Source organism: Muscardinus avellanarius (genome assembly GCF_963383645.1).
Source record: "Muscardinus avellanarius genome assembly, chromosome: 13".
NCBI lineage: Eukaryota > Metazoa > Chordata > Mammalia > Rodentia > Gliridae > Muscardinus > Muscardinus avellanarius.
In genome coordinates, this window is record NC_137799.1 from 36761789 (window position 1) to 36781758 (window position 19970).

Here is a 19970-nt window from a genome sequence, read left to right on the forward strand (position 1 = left end):
GACCTATTTTTACATTTTTATTTGGAAACAGGGTCTCCTAAGCCAGCGCACGCGGCTGGCTTCGAACCTGCGCGATCCTCCTGTCTCTGCCTCCCAAGCACAGGGATTACAAGCGTGCGCCACCACGCCCGGCTTTCTTTTATTTTTGAAACAGGGTCTCACTAAGTTGTGGAGGGCCTTACTAAGCAACTGAGGCTGGCCTCTAATCTGTGATCCTCCTGTCTCAGTTTCCCAAGTACTGGGATTACAAGCATGTGCCCCTCTTAAAAGCAAAACAATGGTATTCTTTTCCAAATTTTGGGTTAGAAAAGACCTTCCAGGGGACATGATACTAATATAGTCAGGTTTTGTTGTTGTTGCTGGTGGTGCTGAAGATTGAACCCAGAGGGAGTCTACTTCAGAACTACACCCCCAGTCCTTTTTATTTTTTATGTTTGAAACAGGGTCTCAGTAAGTTGCTGAGGGCTTCGCTAAGTTGATGAGGCTGTCCTGGAACCCGTGATCCTCCTGCCTCAGTCTCCCACTACTGAGATTACTGGCATGTGTTACCACGCCTGGCATAATGTGACCCATTTGAAGTCCACAATCATCTCCTGTCTCATACTGCTGGTCCTGATTGGTGTAAAGGAACAAACTTAAAAACAAATTTTCATCATGCTTACATTTTTTAATCCGTGGATATGTATGCTTCTGAGTACTCTGTGTTGCCGGTAAGGAATCCCAGAAACAGAATTAGATATACAGAGAAATTTGATAAAGGTGAGAGAAGACATTCCAGGTAATTGGGTAGATAAATGATGGGCTCCCGGTGCTGGGGCGACTGATCATTACTGTATGGGATGAAAATGATCATTGGCCTTCGAATTTTCAGAGCTGCGATGAAACCCTGACAATAATTCTCCCGATGTGAACATTGCCTCTGATTTCATTCTAACTTCGGTTCCAGTGAGGTCTGGAGTACAAGAAACAATCCCATTTATTATTTTTTGTGTGTGTGTGTGGTACTGGGGGTGGAACCCAGAGGCCTTCTACCTCCGGGCTACACTCCCAGACCTGTGTTATATACTTACTTGGAAACAGGGTCTCACTAAGTTGCTGAGAGCCTCACTAAGTAGCTGAGGCTGGCTTCGAACCTGCGCGATCCTCCTGTCTCAGCCTCCCAAGCGCGGGGATTACAAGCGTGCACCACCACGCCTGGCCCCCATTTACTAATCCTTAACCGGGCCTGGGGCTTCCTGATAAAGTCCATCACCCTCAAAATGAGATTTACTTGAGGTTCTTCTCTGATATTATCGTTTTTATTATTATTTTTTATTATTTTACTGGGGATTGAACCCAGGGGCATTCTACCGCCAGCTACACGCTCAGTCCTGTTGAAACAGGGTCTAAGTTGAGGACGGCCTCACTTATAACTGAGGCTGGCTGCGAATCTGCGATCCTCCTGTTTCAGCCTCCCAAGAAGTGAGACTGCAAGCGTGTGCCGCCATGCCCGGCAAATTATCGTTTATATTATGGGAAAATGGGAGCATCCGGGAGTATAATCATCTCTATTCCCATCATCCAAGGAGAATTCTAAACACATCCTGCCCTTTTGCTTTGTGGCAATGGCATAGACGCATCCGTTTTCTTTAAAAATCAAGGTCATTCTTGGGCCTGTACCTCGCTCATTATTAGCAATGATTCGAGAGAAATCTTTGCGTGTAAATCGTCACACTTGTGTACCCCCTCTGGGAACTTGGAGCTGCAGGCTACACTGTGAGGCAGGTAACCGCAGCGGCTGGACACCTGACAACCGAGGCTCGGGTCCGAGGCGGGGGAAGCCGGCTCGGAAGGGGGTCCTGGGCGCCGCAGTTGAGACTCCTCCAGGCGGCACCAGCCCGCCAGCGCTACTGCGCAGGCGCCGAGTCCGCAAGGCGGAAGCGGAAGCGGAAACCCGCGCGTCCGTGCGCGCCTCCGCGACCGTAGCCATGCGCGGCCTGGAGGAGTCGGGGCCCCGGTCTACAGCGACCCCGTGCGGCTGCGTGAAGCCGGCCCTGGAGTCAGGTAACCTGAAGGAAACTGGCGGTACCGCACCCAAGGGAGGCTCGGGCCCAGAAGGCCACCTCGTTGTCGAGATGCGAACTGTCAGATCTTGAAGTGACACGCGCCATTGTCCTACTTCTAGCGAAGGCGCGGGTCGCGGGTGACGTAGCTGGGCGAGCGGGATGACGTCATCGCGCACGTTCTCGGCGCTTGTGCCCTGCCTAGTCTTGAGCAGGCGGGTCAGTAGCCAGGTGCAGGGAGACGGCCTGCAGAGAAAGTAGGTAGTGCTCCCTCCTCTGGGAGTGATAGGGTGTGTGTGGCTGGCATCCATGCTGGTTAGGAATTAAATGCCACACGAAAGAGCAGCCTGTGTTCCAGGAAATGAGGAGGAAGAAGGAAAAGTTTGGGGAGAGGAAATAGTTTTAGACTGGGTCTGAAATCAGGACTAAGTTGTGCCTCTTTGTTTACTCCAGGAGCGAAATTTGTCTTAGAGGCTTGAAGAAGCAAATAGAAAAAATAAATATAGCCTGCCATCACACAGAGAAAATCACTCTTATTATCTGGTGCCTGCCTCTCCCCATGCTGTTAATATCTTGGTGTCTACCGCCCGTTGCATACCCAGTAGGGAAATTAGAGGATCTGTGACCCCACTCTTATTTGTATGCGTGTGGTACTGGGGATTGAACCCTTTTTATTTTTTGGTTTGAAATAGGGTCTTGCTGAGGTTGTAATCAAACCAAAATCCTCCTGTCTCAGGCTCTCAAATACTGGGATTACAGGCAATATGCCACCAAATCTGGGTTTTGATAACTTTTTTAAAAGAAATATGCGGGGCATGGGAGCCCAAGCCTGAGGAGACTGAAGCAAGAGGATCACTTGATCCTAGGAATTCAGTGCCAACCCCGGGCAGCACAGTGAGACTGTATTTAAAAAAAAAAGTATATATATATATATATATATATATATATATATATATATGTATGTGTGTGTAATAAATAAAAATTAAAATATTTAACAGAAATCTCCTATGAGAATAAATTTTAGTTTTAAAGGCATGTATGCTATTTTGTTTTAAAGATGCGCCCCCATGTCATTAACCAGTTTCTTATTGTTGGACATTTATGTTCTTGCCAGTTTTCATTATGTGTGTGTGTGGGGTGTTACTGGGGATTGTAATTCTGACCTACACCCCATATATATATATATTTTTTGTACTGGGGATGGAACCCAGGAGCCTTCTACCTCTGGACTACACCCCTAGTCCTACTTTTATTTTTTACTTGGAAACAGGTTCTTGCTAAATTGCTGAAAGCCTCAAAAAGTGGTTGTGAACCTGTTATCCTCCTCTCTCAACCTCACAAGTACTGGGATTACAGGTGTGCACTACCACACCTGTTTGTTTTTGTTTCTCTACATGTTCTTGCTGAGTTGCAGACAACCTCATAGTAGCTGAGGCTGGTCTTGAACCTGAGATCTTCCTGTCTCAGCCTACCAAATACTGGGATTACTGGCATGTGCCACCACACCCAGCTAAACTTTGTGAAACTGAAGTCTTTAATATGTTCTAACTGTTGAACTTAAGTTTCCAAGAAATTGCTATTACTAGGTCAATTTTGTGCTCATTTAAGAAAACCGTTGCACACTATTAGATTACAAGTCAAATATTCTGACAGATCAGAACAAACAGGAACCCAAAGTGTTGGATGGGAGAGGTGGTGGGAGTGGAGCTGGGTTCATATTAGGAAAACCCTTGCATATCAGCCTAAGAAGTGATAGGTTTGTTACAGTGGGAAACATGGCAAGTGTACAGTTAGAATAGTTAACCCACGGAACTCTGGAAGTGTAGAGGATTGGCCTAGTGTGTTTTGACCTTGGGAGGGACATGTAGTGGGGAGACAGATTATAACAAGGACATTGTAATAGTCCAGGCAGAGGTGGAAAGAACGTGAACTTTTAGAGCAGGACCTGAGCTAGGCTTTGCATACGAAAAGCTCTGCATTCACAGCTTTCTGGGCAGTTTCTTAGTACACAGTTAATACAGTTGTAATGTGAAAATGAGGAAAAAGGCTGAGCAAGGGCTTTGAAAACCACTCTGCTGAGCACCTCTGATGGTACTAGGTGCTTTACATATTCTATTAATACTCTTATAATTTTGCAAGGTAGATAGTATTATCTTTGTTTTATAGATGGGAAAACCTAGATTTGGAGAGGTAAGCTAGTTTTGCCCAAGGACACTCAACTAGTGTAGTGACTGTGTTTTTTTTTTTGTGTGTGTGTGTGCTGATACCAATCCTAACCCTAAACCCTAATGCATAGTTGATACAGAGGGTTTCATTATAATATTATACTTTAGAGCCGGGTATGGTGGCTCATGCTTATAATCCCAGTACTTGGGCGGCTGAGACAGGAGAATTGCAGGTTTGAGATGAGCCTCAGCAGCTTAGGCCCTCTGCAACAGAGTGAGACCCTGTTTCAAAATAAAAAATATAACTGGGCTGGAGTGTATCTTGGAGGTAGAATGCCCCTGAGTTCCATCCCCAGTAACACACACACAATAAATTATTTTATTATGTACATATATTGCATATAATATTTTATATGTATCAAATAATATAGTTTTTATAGGTGTAAAGTAGTGAAAGGTATTGTGAAAGTCTTAACTGGTTGTGCTGGTAGGATAGATTTAATGGAAACTGGAAATAAAATGAAGTTCCAAAGTGTCTTTAGATCATCTCTTCAAAGGACTTAGTAAGGCTCTCATGAGATCGGGGTGTGTGTGCTAATCTGTCAATTCAAAATGGGCTAGGTGTGATGGTACGTGCCTGTAGTCCCACCTGAGGCAGGAGGATTTCTCGATCCCACAAAGCCTGGACAACATAGCTAGACCCTACCTAAAACAAAACCAGAAACAAAAATAAAGCAAAACCCAGTAATTTTTAATAGTTGCAAAATACCTAGGAGTTTTTAAAATATGAAATCAACACAGTAGAGAAAACGTGTTTTCTTTGACCTTTTGACTAATGGTTTCTTACCTACTTTTCTTTGCTAGGGAATCTTCTAACTGAGCCAATTGGCTACTTGGAATCCTGTTTCTCTGCCAAAAATGGTACTCCACGGCAGCCATCCATTTGTAGCCATTCACGGGCCTGTTTGAGGATTAGAAAGAGCATCTTTAATAATCCTGAACATTCCTTGATGGGCCTAGAACAGTTTTCTCATGTTTGGTAAGTTGTTTTATAGTTAAAAGTGGTACTTTGGGCTGGGACATACCCCTGAGTAAAGTCCTCCAATTGAAGGCAACTTTGGAGTCTACCATCCAGACCACCTTTATTTATTGCATGAAATTTTTATACTGCTTTTATGGATGTGGCTGTCTGCATAATATGGATACCTTCAAACTGGGCCCAGTGTGGTGCACCCTTGTAATCTCAGCATTCAGGAGACTGAGACTAGAGGATCGTGGTTCGTGAACAGCCTCAGCTACTTAGGCCCTCCGCAACTTAGTGAGACCCTGTTTCAAAATGAAGAATACAAAATAGGGCAAGGGATGTAGCTCTGAGGTAGAATGCCCCTGGGTTCCATCCCCTTTAAGAAAGCTTGGGATCCACAGAGGGGGATCCCTCTGTTTGCAGTTGGTTCTAATTGTATTGAGCGCCTCTGTTGAGCATAAACTGTGTACCTCTTGGATTCTGCCCATGGTTGTTATGCTGTCCTCTTGACCAAGGGTCAACAAATAGTTGACAGCCTCTGGACCAAATGTTGCCCACTGCCTGTTTTTTTTTCTTTGTGTGTGTGTGTGTGTGTATGTGTGTGTGAGAGAGAGAGAAAGAGAGAATTAGAGAGATATAGAGATAGAGAGAGAGAGAGAGAGAGAGAATGAACACAGGGGCATTCTGCCAATAAGCTATACCCCACCCCTATGTTTATATTTTTGAAACAGGGCCTCAGTAAGTTGTGGACAACCTCACTAAGTTTCTGAGTCTAGTTGTACACCTGCAATTCTCCTGTCTTAGCTTCCCAGGTACTAGGAATACAGGCATGTGACACCATACCTGGCGTCACTTCCATTTTGTACATTAGTTTTATAGGACCACAGCCATGTCCCTTTGTTTATGTATTGTCTGCAGCTCTTTATGGGAGGTGAGCACCTTTGAATAGTTGAAACAATGTGACTGGTAGGCCTCAAATCCTAAAATCTTTACTATGTGACCTTTTATAGAAAGGTCTGTGGGTCCTGCTCTAGACTCATGAAGAATTAAGTTTACTCTTCCTAAAAGACAAGAGACCTTAGAAGTCTGAACACTAGCCAGATGTGGTGGTGTATGCTTATAATCCAAGCATTTGGGGGGCTGAGTCAGGAGGATTGCTGGTTTGCAGCTAGCTTCAGCCTTAGCTCCTTTGTGAGGCCCGCAACTTAGTGATACTGTGTTTCAAAAATTAAGACTAAAAAAATAGGACTGGGGGTGTAGCTTGGAAGTAGAATGCCCCTGACTTCCATCTGTAGTAACACACACACACACACACACACACACACACACACACACACACACTAAATAAATAAATAAATAAATGAATCTGTATACTATCTGCTATCTTTTGGAATTCTTTCTTTGTCCATTCTTCTTCACCCCAACATTAGCAGTCAGAATTGTTCTCATTTTACTGGCGAATACCTAAAAAAAATATTTATTCTGGCCAGGCGTGGTGGCGCACGCTTGTAATCCCCGCGCTTGGGAGGCAGAGACAGGAGGATCGCGCAGGTTTGAAGCCAGCCGCGCGCGCTGGCTTAGGAGACCCTGTTTCCAAATCAAAAAATGTAAAAATAGGTCTGGGAGTGTAGCCCGGAGGTAGAAGGGCTTCCAGGAACCCCAGTACCACCAAAAAAAAAAAAAAAAAAAAAAATTTATTCTGGAATAGATTTTTTTTTACATGTTAATTTGAGGATTTGGGTAGAGTAGAAAAACATAGATGTTCTGATATAGTTTATATGATCTTGATTATCTAAATTAAAACATTGAAGCTGGGCATGGTGGTGCATGCTTGTAATCCCAGTGCTTGGGAGGCTGAGACAGGAGGATTGCATAAGTTCAAAGCCAGCCTCAGGTACTTGGTGAGGCTCTCAGCAACTTAATGAGTCCCTGTTTCCAAATAAAGTATAAAATAGATCTGAGAGTATAGCCTGGAGGTAGGAAAGCCCCTGGGCTCAACTCCCAGGACCACCCAAAAAAAAAAATTAAATGTTGCTGATATTTAACTTATTATTTTATAGTACTAGGGATTGAACACAGTGATATTCTACTTCTGATCTACACCTCCAGCCCTATTATTTTTTTTTATTTTGAAACTGGGTCTTGCTAGGTTGATGAGAGTCTCACTACTTGCTGAGGCTGTCCTCAAACCTGTGATCCTCCTGTCTCAGCCTTTCAAGCACTGGGATTATACATAATTATACATAATTACCCTGTGGTAATACACCCAGAAGCACAAATATTCACATTTAGAGTGGGTGTTGAATTTAAAAAATGGAATATGTTTTTGTCATTTAACAGTATGTATAATGAACCAGGTGTGGTAGTGCACACCTATAATTATAGTACTTGGGAGGCTGAGACAGGAGGATTACAGGTTCGAGGCCATCCTCAGCAACTTAGTGAGACTCTCAGTAACTTAGGGAGACCTTGATTTTAAAGAAAAAATAAAATATACCTGGGGGTGTAGCTTAGAGGTAGAATGCCTCTAGGTTCAATATCCAGTACTCCCACCCCCCAAAAATCCAGTATATATCATGGAGACCCTTCATGAGAATACATACAGATTTACCTTTTTGCTTTAGTAGCTGTCTGTTGCAAAATTCCAAGATTTGACCAAACTCTTGTTATGAATGGAGTGCTATTTTGCTATTATGATAAAGACTGAAACCCCCTTGGGCACATTTTCTCAGCACTTACGTATTTTTAACATTAAAATATCAGAAGAATATATATAGGCCAGGAGGGTATTTGCACTTTTGGAGAGCTACTGCCAAACTGCCCTCTAAAGTTAACCAATTTATACTTCAACAGTGGATGCCAATGACCACCTTCCTACACCCTCCCCAATACAGTATGTTATCAGTGTTTTGCATTTTTGCCTGATGCGGAAGAAAAGTATTTTGTGTTTCAGTTTAAGTTCTTAGTTGTTAGTGAGATTCACCTTCTTTTAATGTTATTTCTTTCATGTTCATGTTTTCTGTTCATTATTTCTGTTCATGTTCTTTGCTAAGTGTCCTATATTGCTTCATGATTTATGTAGGGGTAGTTTATATGCTACAGATAGCAATTCGTTATATGTAGTAAACGTTTTCCATTAGGCTGATGTTTCACGGTACATAAATTTAATGATTCAATGAATTTATTATTTTTATTTATTTATTTATTTATTTTTGGTGGTACTGGGGTCCCTGGAAGCCCTTCTACCTCTGGGATACACTCCCACGGGCTACACTCCCAGACCTATTTTTTAACTTTTTTATGTGGAAACAGGGTCTCTTAAGCCAGCGAGGCTGGCTCCGAACCAGCGCGATCCTCCTGTCTCCACCTCCCAAGCGCGGGGATTACAAGCGTGCACCACCACGCCCGGCTGATTCAATGAATTTAAACCTGTTATTTTTCTTCATGGCTTCTTGGTTTTGTATCTTGTTTAGGAAGACCTGGTCAAGTTATTTGACATTTCTGAGTTTCAGTTTCTTCATCTTTAAAATAAGGGTTAAATTATACTTCTTAAGATTGTTAAGAAACACATGAAATTAGTATAAAAATATCCAGCGTAAGCTGGTATGGTAATGCATGCTTGTAATCTCAGTACTTGGGAGGCTGAGAAGGAGGATTGTAGGTTTGAGGACAGCCTCAGCAAATAGATACTCATCAACCTAGCTAGACCCTATTTCCAAATAAAAATAAAATAGGGTTGGAAGATGTAGGTCAGAGACAGAATGCCCGCGTTCAGTCCCCGGTAAAACACACACACACACACACACACACACACACACACACACACACACGTCTAGTGTGCTGCCTGGCAAACAGTAGGCTCTTAGTGTGAGGTACAGAGAATGGGGAGATGACTCTTGCTTCAAGGGGAATGGTGTGTTTTCTTCTGTTTAATTTCATTAAAAACATTCATTCTGTTTGTGGGGGTTGCATTCCCCCCAAGTCATTTTAATGAGGTCACGTGTTCCTTTCTTACTAATTAGTTTGGCTCTTCTTTTTTTCATAGGATCTTGTTTGTTTTTCACAAAAATGGTCATTTGAGCTGTAAGGCGAAAGTGCAGCCGCCGCGGCTGGATGGTGCGAAGACTGGAGTGTTTTCCACAAGGAGCCCACATCGCCCCAATGCAATAGGACTGACGCTGGCCACGCTGGAGAAGGTGGAAGGTAACTTAGTCTCTCCTCGCTGCTCACGCCTTTTTTTTGTTACCCTCAGAAGACCTGTAGAACGAACACAGCATTCATTGCTGGCCGCTTTCACACGAGCACTAGTGGTTAAACTCCCGAGAACCCCCAGACACTGAGGGAACAGACAGTGATTCATAGAATGCTACCATTGAAAACACTGAAATAAGTTGTCATGGGTGCTCAGAGTTTGCATTTATCAAAACCCATCAAATTAACCAGGCGAGGAGGGGCACACCTAGAATCCCGGTGACTTGGGAGGTTTGGACAGGAGACTACCAAATTTCCAGGCCAGCCTGGCCAACTCACGGGATGCTGCCTCAGAATAGAAAACAAAGCCGGGCCTGGTGGTGCACACCCGGAGTCCCAGTCCTTGGGAGGCTGAGAAAGAAGGATTATAGGTTGGAGGACAACCTCGGGAATGTAGTGAGGCTCCTAGCAACCTAATGAGACCCTGTGTTGAAAAAAATAAGCCAGGTGTAGTGGCGCACACTTGTACTCTTGGTACTTAGGAGGCGGAGACAGGAGGACTGCAGGTTTGTGGCCAGCCTTAGCTACTTAGTGAGGCCCTCCACAACTTAGTGAGATCTTATTTTAAAAATAAAGAATAAAAAATAAGCTGGGCGATACTTGGGAGGCTGAGACGGGAGGAGGATCGTAGGTTCTTGGCCAGCCTCAGCTACTTAGTGAGGCCCTCCACGACTTAGTGAGACCCTGTTTCAAAAATAAAAATAAAAGCCGGGCGTGGTGGCGCACGCCTGTAATCCCTGCGCTTGGGAGGTGGAGACAGGAGGATCATGCTGGTTTGGGGCCAGCCTTGCTGGCTTAAGAGACCCTGTTTCCAAATAAAAAAATATAAAATAAGTCTGGGAGTGTAGGCTGGAGGTAGAAGGGTTTCCAGGAACCCCAGTACCACCAAAAAAAAAAAAAAAATAGGGCTGGGGGTATAGCTCAGAGGTAGAATGTCCCTGGTTTCACTCTCTAGTACTGTAAAAGTAAAATTATTATTTTTTACTTATAGATTTTATAACTATTAAATTGGTAGCAATATTTTCTCACAGTTGGAACCTTAAACACTAATTGGATGCTTTGAGATGTGACATGGTAGCTTTGTCGTGTGTATCTGGCTCACAGGGCGGTGCTGCAGCAGTCTTGCAGCTTGGAGGAACTGGGCACCATGCGCACAGTCATTGGCTGTGCTGGGTGGCAGGCCCTGGCGGGCTCACACTGAAGGAGGCAGTGTTGGGCTGTACAAGACAGTAGGTGACAATTGTACACGGACAACAGGAGATCCGTCCTTTGGTAATAGTGACTTATGTTAAACTTATTTGTTTAAATCTTGATGGATATGTTATATTTCTGTTGCTGTGCAACAAATTACCAAAAATATACCAGCTTAAACAGCACATTGATAGTGTATGATGTAGCACATGTGTGATGGGTGCAGCACATGTGTGATGTGTTTGAAGTATTGCTACCTTCCTGTGGGTCAGGAGTTTGGCTCACCCTAGCTAGGTCCCCTGCTTAGGAGCCTCATGAGCCTGCAGTTAAATTCTCAGCTGACCTCGGGAGAACCCTCATCCAGGCTCACTTAGGTTGTTGGCAGAACCCATTTCCTTGTGGCTGTGGGGCAGAGGGCCCCAGGTTTTGCTGGTTGTTGGCTGGAGGCCACACACAGCTCCTAAAGGCTGCTCACATGTCCTAGACGTGGCTTCTTGCCACTCGGACTTTCCCAGCATGCCTGCTCACTTTATCAAGCGGCAGGGAGCCTCAGGCGAGTCCACCAGCAGGCAGGAGTCTTAGAGGAAACACGCTCACCGAGAATGTCACAACTCTTGCTGTATTCTGCTGGTCAGTAACAAGCCACACTCAAGAGACGGGATTACACGAGGGCAGGGGTGCCAGGAGGTGAGGATCACAAGGGCCACTGAAGAGTCTCTTTGCCAACATGGAAACACTTGTTCCCATAGCAATATATCGAGGATTAATATGTGCCTGGAACAGTTAGAAGCACCAGTGGTACAAAGATAAGTTGACTCCAACCCGTGCTCAGGGAGGCTGCTCTCTGCCTAGGGACAGAGACTCCACATACCACTGCCATTCTGTGTGGAAAGGGCTTAGTGGAGGTTTGTATACACGCTCCTCTGTGGGACCTGGAAGGAAGCTTATGTCTGGAAGTGCCAGAAAGCTTTGTAGATGACTTGTTCTGTGAGAGCCTTGAGCAGGTAGGAGTTTGGCTGGTCAAGAAGAGGGTGGGTTCCAGGTAGAAAGAAAACCAAGCTCAGTCAGGCCCCCTCAGGGGGACCGTGCTGGAGAGAGGGTTTGGGTCTAATTGTGTCATCTATTTGTTTGTTCTGCTCTTTACTATGAATATTTTTAAGAAATTTTTTTTCACCTCATAGGTGGAGCTATATACCTTTCTGGAATTGATATGATCCATGGCACACCTGTACTAGATATAAAACCCTACATAGCTGATTATGACGCACCACCAAATCTGATGGAGCCTTCAGGGGACTTTAGTTTACAGAATAACCAACCTAAACCAAAGACCATGTCCCAGTCTGAGGGCAAGACTGACGGCTGTGACCAGCGACAGCCCTCAGGGTGCAGTGAACCTCAGCCCAGCCGGAGCACTGAGGGGACTCCCGAGCGTCCTGGAGAGAGGACTTCAGAGGACAGCTGCCCGAGCCCCGACGACACCGCAAAGCCCCAGCAAACCTCGCTCAAGCACAGAGAGCACACGGCCGGCTTGGCTTTGGAAACAAGAAGCGATGGCAGGCTGAGTGTGGCAGGAGAGCAGAGCAGCCCAGGTGGCCTGGAGGAGAGCTGTCCAGAGGAAGGTACAGACAGGAGGCCAAGGAGTGAGGAAGGAGCAGCGGGCCTGCGAGGACGCAGCGTGGAGACGCGACCCGAGGCTCCCCCCTGCCCGGCGGGGACAGCTGGCAGAGCTCCCCGCAGCCTGACGCCTGCCTGGGTGACACGGGCCGCTGCGGCCCCTTTACAAGTCCGCTTTACTCCTCATGCTGAGATGGACCTCAGGCAGCTCAGCTCAGGAGGCGAACCAGGTACCCTCTGTCTCTTAGTTCTGAGGGAGAGATGAGCTTTTGTTTACTATGAAACTCAGTGAGGTTTGTCATTTCTGAGGACAGTTATAAGGAATATTTGACTGATTGTGAAGAAACAGTGCAGTGTAAACTCATATTTGAGCAACACTGTCAAATGACAGCTTTGTGTGACAGTTCTGTGGTGCTCGGTGTAATTCGTTCCCGGTGCTCAGCTCAGCATTTGCAGAGATTGGCTGCTGCCTCACGAGGCAGCCATGATTTACAGTCCTTGTCTCTGTTACAGTTATTCTTGGAATTTGCATGCAGCATTCAGAAGTTGAACTGTGCTTGTTCTATACTTAGGTACACTACATTTCTTGTCTGTTTTACTGTCCGGCTAGAGAAATGTCACGTTTTTTTCAGTCAGTCGGATAGCCAGCTCCGCCTCAGTACAGAGGATCCAGGAACCTACAATGGAGGGCAAGGGTCTCCTCGTTCAGAACGCGCCCCTACAAAGTCCCAGCACTAGAGACACACTTTTTCCTGCAGAAGAGAGACCACAGGATCCTTTTTTGAAGCCTACTTAATAACACATGGTTCTTAATACGTTATTTGGTTTACCCAGCCCACAGCAGATCTCAAGCAGCAATGTAGAATGAAGAAAGGGACTGCTGAGAGGTGGGTACTGTGAGCCAGTTGCCAAGGAGATGTCAGATGGCCAAAAGGCAGAAAGCTGTTTTTCTGTGTACGTCGCAGTAGAGAGTCAGTATAGCCACCTACAGACGGAAATCCATTCATTTACTCTGCAGTTGTTCACTGGGTCATAGGTACTCTTCTAGGCCCTTGGGGTATGACAGTGAACAGAACAAATTAAAATCTGCCTTCATGGAGCTTGCATTCTAATGGGCAGAAACAAACTAAAAGCACAGCAAACTAAGTCACTGTACAAAATATACAGAAAATATATATGTGTACTATATATTCTGTGATGATATATATACTATGATATACTAGATAGCAATACTTTGTATACATATATATATATGATGTAGTATATATACACATATATACTATGATGTAATGAAATGCATCATATATATGATATTAGACGGTATTAATGACTAAAGGAAATTTAAAAGGAATAGAGAAGGGTCACGGTATTGCAAGTTTCAATGGGTGGCCACAGGAGGTCTCGCTGAGAAGGCATATATGAACAGAGGCCAGAGAGGTGCAGGAGTGAGCCGGCCTGCCCAGGGAAAGGACGCGCCAGCCCGTGGGACAGCCGGTGCACAGCTCCGCGGCAGAGGGGAAGCGCGGTAAGGCCCCCTGACAGCGGACCAGGAAGGACTGAGTAGAAGGAGCTCCGGGCAGACAGGCTACGGGGGACGTGGGTGGGGTTTTGGTTTTGTTTCCTTTTTGGTGGTAGTGGGCATTGAGTCCAGGGGTGTCCTGCCTTTGAGGTACACCTCCAGCCCTTTTTATTTTTTATCTTGAAGCAGAATCTTGCTAGGTTACTGCATGTTGACCTTGAACCCTCTCCTCCTTTTTCATACTCTTAAGTACTGGGATTCTAGACATGCACCACAGAGGGCATGCGGATTTATGGGCTATTGTAAGTTTTACTTTGGGAGAAACGGAAAGCAGAGGAACTTGACCTCAGTATTCCCAGGGGGCATGGCCATCTCTGGGGTCAAGTCACTGCGTACAATGGGTGACAAGTGATTGCTGGGGTGTCACACTTCAGTGGCCGACTGAATTTTCCTGATCAGAAAATGAAGGCTTTCATTCCATATCCAGAAAGTAAAGACTTAGACAACCGTAGACATTCAGTTTCCCCTGTTTTATCAGGAGGACAAGTGTTTAGAGCTCAGTCTGAAAAAGTCCTCTTAATTAGAAAAAATAAAAATAAAAAACAAAATTCAAAACTGGGATCAGCAACAAACACCACGGCTAACTTTGGAGATTTCCCTATTTCTCTCTGTCCTGGCCTCAGCTGGCCCATGTTGTTGCCTTTTGCAAATGAGGTTAGAAAGCACCCCCTCTGTGGGCATGGTGGTGAATGCCTCTAATCTCAGTACTGGGGAGGCTGAGGCAGGAGGATTGCAGGTTTGAGATCAGCCTTAGCAAGTTAGCAAGACTCAGAAACTTAGTGAGACCCTGTTTCAAAATTAAAAAAAATAAAATAAAATAAAAGGGGTTAGGGGTTAGCTCAGAGGTTGAATGCCCCTGGATTCAATCCTCCATACCAAAAAAAAAAAAAAAAAAAAGCACTCCTTTCCCTGGAGGGAGGCAGCCACCTGTCAGGGCTCAGGTGCTGGTTTTTGTCCCCCCGTGCCAACTGTGGCAGGTGTCCTCCATGGAGCACCAGCTGCACCTCTGGATAAGCAGCCTCGTGACACGAGCAGTGGGCCGCTCAAGGACTGCTCTCTGCTGCCTTCCCAGGGCTATTTATTTATTTATGGTACTGGGGATGAAACCCAAGGGTATTCTACCTTTGAGCTACACCCCAGCCCTATTTTTTATTCTTTATTTTGAAACCGGGTCTCACTGAGTTGCAAAGGGCCTCACTAAGTAGCCGAAGCTGTCCTTGAACTATGATCCTTCGGTGTCAGCCTTCCAAATGCTGGGATTACAAGCCTGTGCCCCCATGCCCGGCTCCCAGGGCTTTATTTTTAAGCAAAGATTTTTTTTGTGCATGTGATATTACAGATCGAACCCAGGGACATTCTACCTCTGAGCAACACCACCAACCCTGTTTTATTTTGAGACAGAGTCTAAGTTACAGAGGGTCTCATGAGGTTGCTGGGGCTGGCTGCGTATCTGTGACCCTCCTGTCTCAGCCTCCAAAGTACCAGGATGACAGGTGTGTACCACTGTGCTTGGCTTAAGCAAAGCTTTTGATTTGTACATGCCTATAATCCAAGTATTTGGGATGCTGAAACAGTAGGACCACAGGTTCCAGGACAGCTTCAGCAAGTAGTGGGACTCTTATCAACCTAATGATACCCTGTCTAAAAAAAAAATAGGGATGGGGATAGCTCGGAGGTAAGATGCCTAGGGTTCAGTCCCCAGTAAAACACACACACGCACCTGCATCTTGTTCCTCACCATTGATGGAGGATCTGGGTGAGTTGGATGGGACCAAGGAAGGATGCTGCCTAGTAGGTACTCGGTGTCATGCTTACCCCTTGCTAAATGCTACCTCTCACAAGAAGTTTTGTTTTTCAGACTGTAGTGCTGTCTCAGATGTTTCAAATTGATTTTAAAATGGTTAAAAGGAAATTATGCACTATAACTATAAAACAGGGACCAACTGCTAACTAGCAGCAGGACTGAGAGCCAGCAGACTTTATGACATTCAGTGCCTAGGAGAGATGAACGATGTTGGAAGGGGAGGGGCTGGTGCTGTCACAGAGGTCTGGGAAGAGCCTTGTGGGCGCAAGGGAGAGGCAGTGCAGACAGGGCAGGAGCAGGAAGTGTGGGCCAGGAGGTGAGTAGGCAGGGGACGGAGCAGAGTGCTAGCACCACAGCCGGGCCGAGCAGAGGCCCGGAGCTGCCTCCAGAAGCTCTGTTGCGGAGCCTGTCTTGACTTTCTTGAGAAGCCTTAGCAGTCCTCCATGAACCATGTAATGAAGGAATCTTATCACCAGGTGATTAGTATTTTTCACCAAAAATGTACTTTGTGGCTTTATTTACCAACTTACTTGTTGGATAGAGTCAAGAGTGATTTGGGGCTATTTATAAAGCTTAAATCTACTACAAAGAATAAAGATCCACTCTGGCTCCAGGTGATATTTTGAGTGTGAGAGTGACTGGCTCCCTCCTGGTGCCATGGAATGGCTCAGTGTCTCTCCTTCACATCTGTCCCAGCATTCTCTCCTGTCTCCATTTCTTAGGGATGTGGTGTTACATGTGACTGTGACCCCAGCTCTTGCCTGCAGCTAGTAAAATAGGCATGCGTGGGCTTAGTCCACTTCCTGTGGCTGAAAGGCGGGGGTTGGCATGCCTTTCCTTGACCATGTCTTTGATCTCAGAGGAAAATGACAAGGAATTGAACTAGTCTATGTTAAAAGCCAGGCACAGTGGGGCACTCCTGGAATCCCAGTGCTTGGGGGACTGAGGCAGGATTGCAGGTTTGAGGGCAGCCTCAGAAATTTAGCAAGACCCGCAGCAACTTAGGGAGACCCTATTGAAAAATAAATACAACAGGGCTGGGGGAGGTTAGCCCAGAGGTAGCCCAGATTGAAACAGGAGGACCACAGGTTCCAGGACAGCCTCAGCAAGTAGTGGGACTCGTATCAATCTAGTGATACCCTGTCTAGAAAAAACAGGGATGGGAATAGCTCGGAAGTAGCATGCCTAGGGTTCAGTCCCCAGTAAAACACACACACGCACCTGCATCTTGTTCCTCACCATTGATGGAGGATCTGGGTGAGTTGGATGGGACCAAGGAAGGATGCTGCCTCGTAGGCACTCGGTGTCATGCTTACCCTTGCTAATGCTACCTCCCACAATGCTACCTGTGGTCCTCCTGACTTCAATCCTGAGCACCTTACCTCCCGCTCATATACACAACAAGTCTAAGTTGGGTGAAGAAAAGTGGCATTTTGATTGAGAGAAAATGAAAGCTTACCTTTCCTAGTTAGGAGGCCAGTGAAAAATACCACCATGATTTTTTTGTTCAGTAAATTAAAAATTGTGGAGGGGGGTCCATGAGTTAAATCTAATGACAGAAAATACTACTTGAATATGACAGTCTCTGTAGTGACTGAACAGATTTCTGAGCTCCGTTCATTTCAAGGGGCCCTCCATATTCCATGTGGAAGCTCACTGGGGTTTGACCCACGGGTCTTTGAGTGCTGAGCTGTGTTCCTCTCGTTGCAGGTGCCGGTCAGGTGTCGTTTAGGTATTTCCGGTCGGCAGAGGAGGCAAGGTGTGCCATCGAGGCCGTGCTGGCGGCCGACCCTCGGTCCGTGTATCGCCGGAAGCTCTGCCAGGACCGCCTCTTCTACTTCACGGTGGACACAGCACATGTCACCTGCTGGTTTGGTGATGGCTTTGCAGAAGTTCTAAGGATCAAGCCTGCTTCTGAGTCCCTCCAGATGGCCGACCCTGAGGAGTCCTCCATGACTCTGGGGTCATGAGGGGCCTCCATCCTGTTTTTGAGACAGCCATGTTGACCTCTGGGTGTGATTTGGGTTTTCTGTTCAAGGTGATATGTTTTCTTTGCAGAAAGAAGTAACACTTTGCTTCTTGATTGACTGAGGCTGTTTAAAAATATTTATTCAAAAAATGTATTTTTAATAAACTTAACAGACATATAGAAAAATCACTATATCTTTTTTTAAAATTATAACCATATGCCTTTTGACATTCCTGATATTTAGGAATCCAAAGGTGATGCTGTCTCAGTGATTTTCTAAAGAAATCACTGAGTGGGGCGTGTGGAGGCAACAGGGAGCCTCTGACCTGTTTTGCAGTTTCCTGTGACTCTATAATTATTGCAGAATAGAAATCTTAAAAAAAATCAAATTTAGCCAGGTATGGTGGTATAGGCTTGTAATCCTAGTACTTGGGAGACTGAGACAGGTTTGTGGCCAGCCTCAGCTACTTAGTGAAACCCTCTGCAACTGAGTGAGACCCTGCTTCAAAATAAAGAAAAAAAGGGGGGGGGCTGTGGTATAGCTTGGAGGTAGACTGCTCCTGGGTTCAATTCCTAGTACCACAAAATAATAATAATGATAATAATAATACCACCTTCCTATAAAGGGCACTGCAGGTCCCCCCCCCCAATCATATTTAAGATTCTTACCCAAAACTGTCTTAAGAAACATCAAAGACAACAGCTACAAATCAGTTTGTCTCAGGAGTGGCACAGCTTTGGCCACAAATGCCTCTGCACAAGCACCACAGGCAGCAGGTTTATTTCGAAACCAGGAACAACCAGCTTTTAGATTTATGGTTGTGATAAGGAAAGTCTGTGTCATGTTGACAGGTGTCTAATTTGGTTACGTTGGTGGTAAATCTTTAGTTATCTGGGATCACCTCATTAAAAATCACCTATAGGCAATACATTCTTACAACGCCTTCCTACATGGTTCAGGAACTGTGTGCAGACCTAATTACTAGAGTTATCAAACTGTAATACAATAATTGGTGAATTATTACTGCCTCCACAAACCACAACTTGCAACAAGAACTGTATCTTATTTATCACATTTTATCACCCATACCTAACCCATAGTGGATTCTCAGTAAACAATCATAGAATAAATAAGAGAATAAACCAGTAATGATTTCTTGAGCTTTTGGGAATGATTTTCTTTTCTGATACAAGAATAGCCAAAGACATCCCAGAGTCTTTATTTTGGAATCAAGAGTAAATACACGTGTGTGTGTGTGTGTGTGTGTGTGTGTGTGTGTGCGCGCGCGCGCGCGCGTGTGCATGTGTATAGGGGATTGAACACAGGAGTGCTCTACTACTGAGCTACATCTCCAGCTGTTTTTATTTTGAAATGGTGTCTCTCACTAAGTTGCTGAGGCTGATCTCAAACCTGTGATCCTCCTGCCTTAGTCTCCCAAATACTGGGATTACAATCAATCTCTCTCTCTCTCTCTCTCTCTCTCTCTCTCTCTCTCTCTCTGTACTGGAGATTAAACTCAGGGGCATTGTACCTTTGAGCTACACTCCCAGCTCTTTTTATTCTTTTAGTTCGAAATGAGTTCTCACAGCTGGGCATAGTGGTGCACACTTGTAATCCCAGTACTTGGGAGGCTGAGACAGGAGGATCACAGGTTCATGGTCATCCTCAGACACTTAGGCCTTCCACAACTTAGTGAGACCTTGTTTCAAAATAAAAAATAGAGGGTTGGGATAGAGCTCAGAGGTAGAATGCCCCTCGGTTCCATCCCCAGTGCTGCAAAAAAAAAGAAAAAAAAGAAAAAAAAAAAAAGGCTGGCCATGAACCTGTGATTCTCCTGTCTCAGCCTCCCAAGTACCAGGATTACAAGCATGCACCACCACACCTAGTTTTGATGTCTTTTCTATTAAAGTATTCTGAAAGTGAATCAGGGATTGAACACAAGATGTTGATGATTAACATGAAATAACTCTGATGGTGATTCCAACCAGCTTTCTAGCAAGAGAAATAGTTCTTTGGGATTTTATCATACGTCCTCAGGATTTTAGAGCTAAACGAATCTTAAGCATAACCCGGCTGAGTTTTCTGCCAGTTTACAAGCCTCCCTCAGCACTGCCAGCGCTGGGCTTTCCAGCCCCTGCTTTAAGCACCTCGGAGCCAAGTCCTCCCTCCTGCCCCGTGAAGCTTATTCCATGTAGACTACTCATTATTAAAACATTTTTCCTTTTTATGAGCTCAGATCTGCTTCTGTTAATGTACCCTGCAAACAAGTCACACAAAATAAGGCTGAGGCCCCTGGAGTTAGCCTCTCAGACTGCGCCTTCCCTGAG

General features: G+C 45.2%; 1 protein-coding gene across 1 annotated transcript; it reads left to right on the top strand.

The window, feature by feature from the left end:
• Positions 1-1967: 1967 nt before the first annotated feature.
• TRMO (tRNA methyltransferase O) lies at positions 1968-17643 on the top strand (the record flags this gene model as incomplete). The annotated part of the gene is made up of 5 exons (XM_080708804.1): positions 1968-2043; positions 5072-5246; positions 9277-9434; positions 11855-12520; positions 17384-17643. The coding sequence occupies 5 exons, from the start codon at positions 1968-1970 to the stop codon at positions 17641-17643; spliced, it is 1335 nt and encodes a 444-aa protein (XP_080564930.1).
• Positions 17644-19970: the final 2327 nt, after the last annotated feature.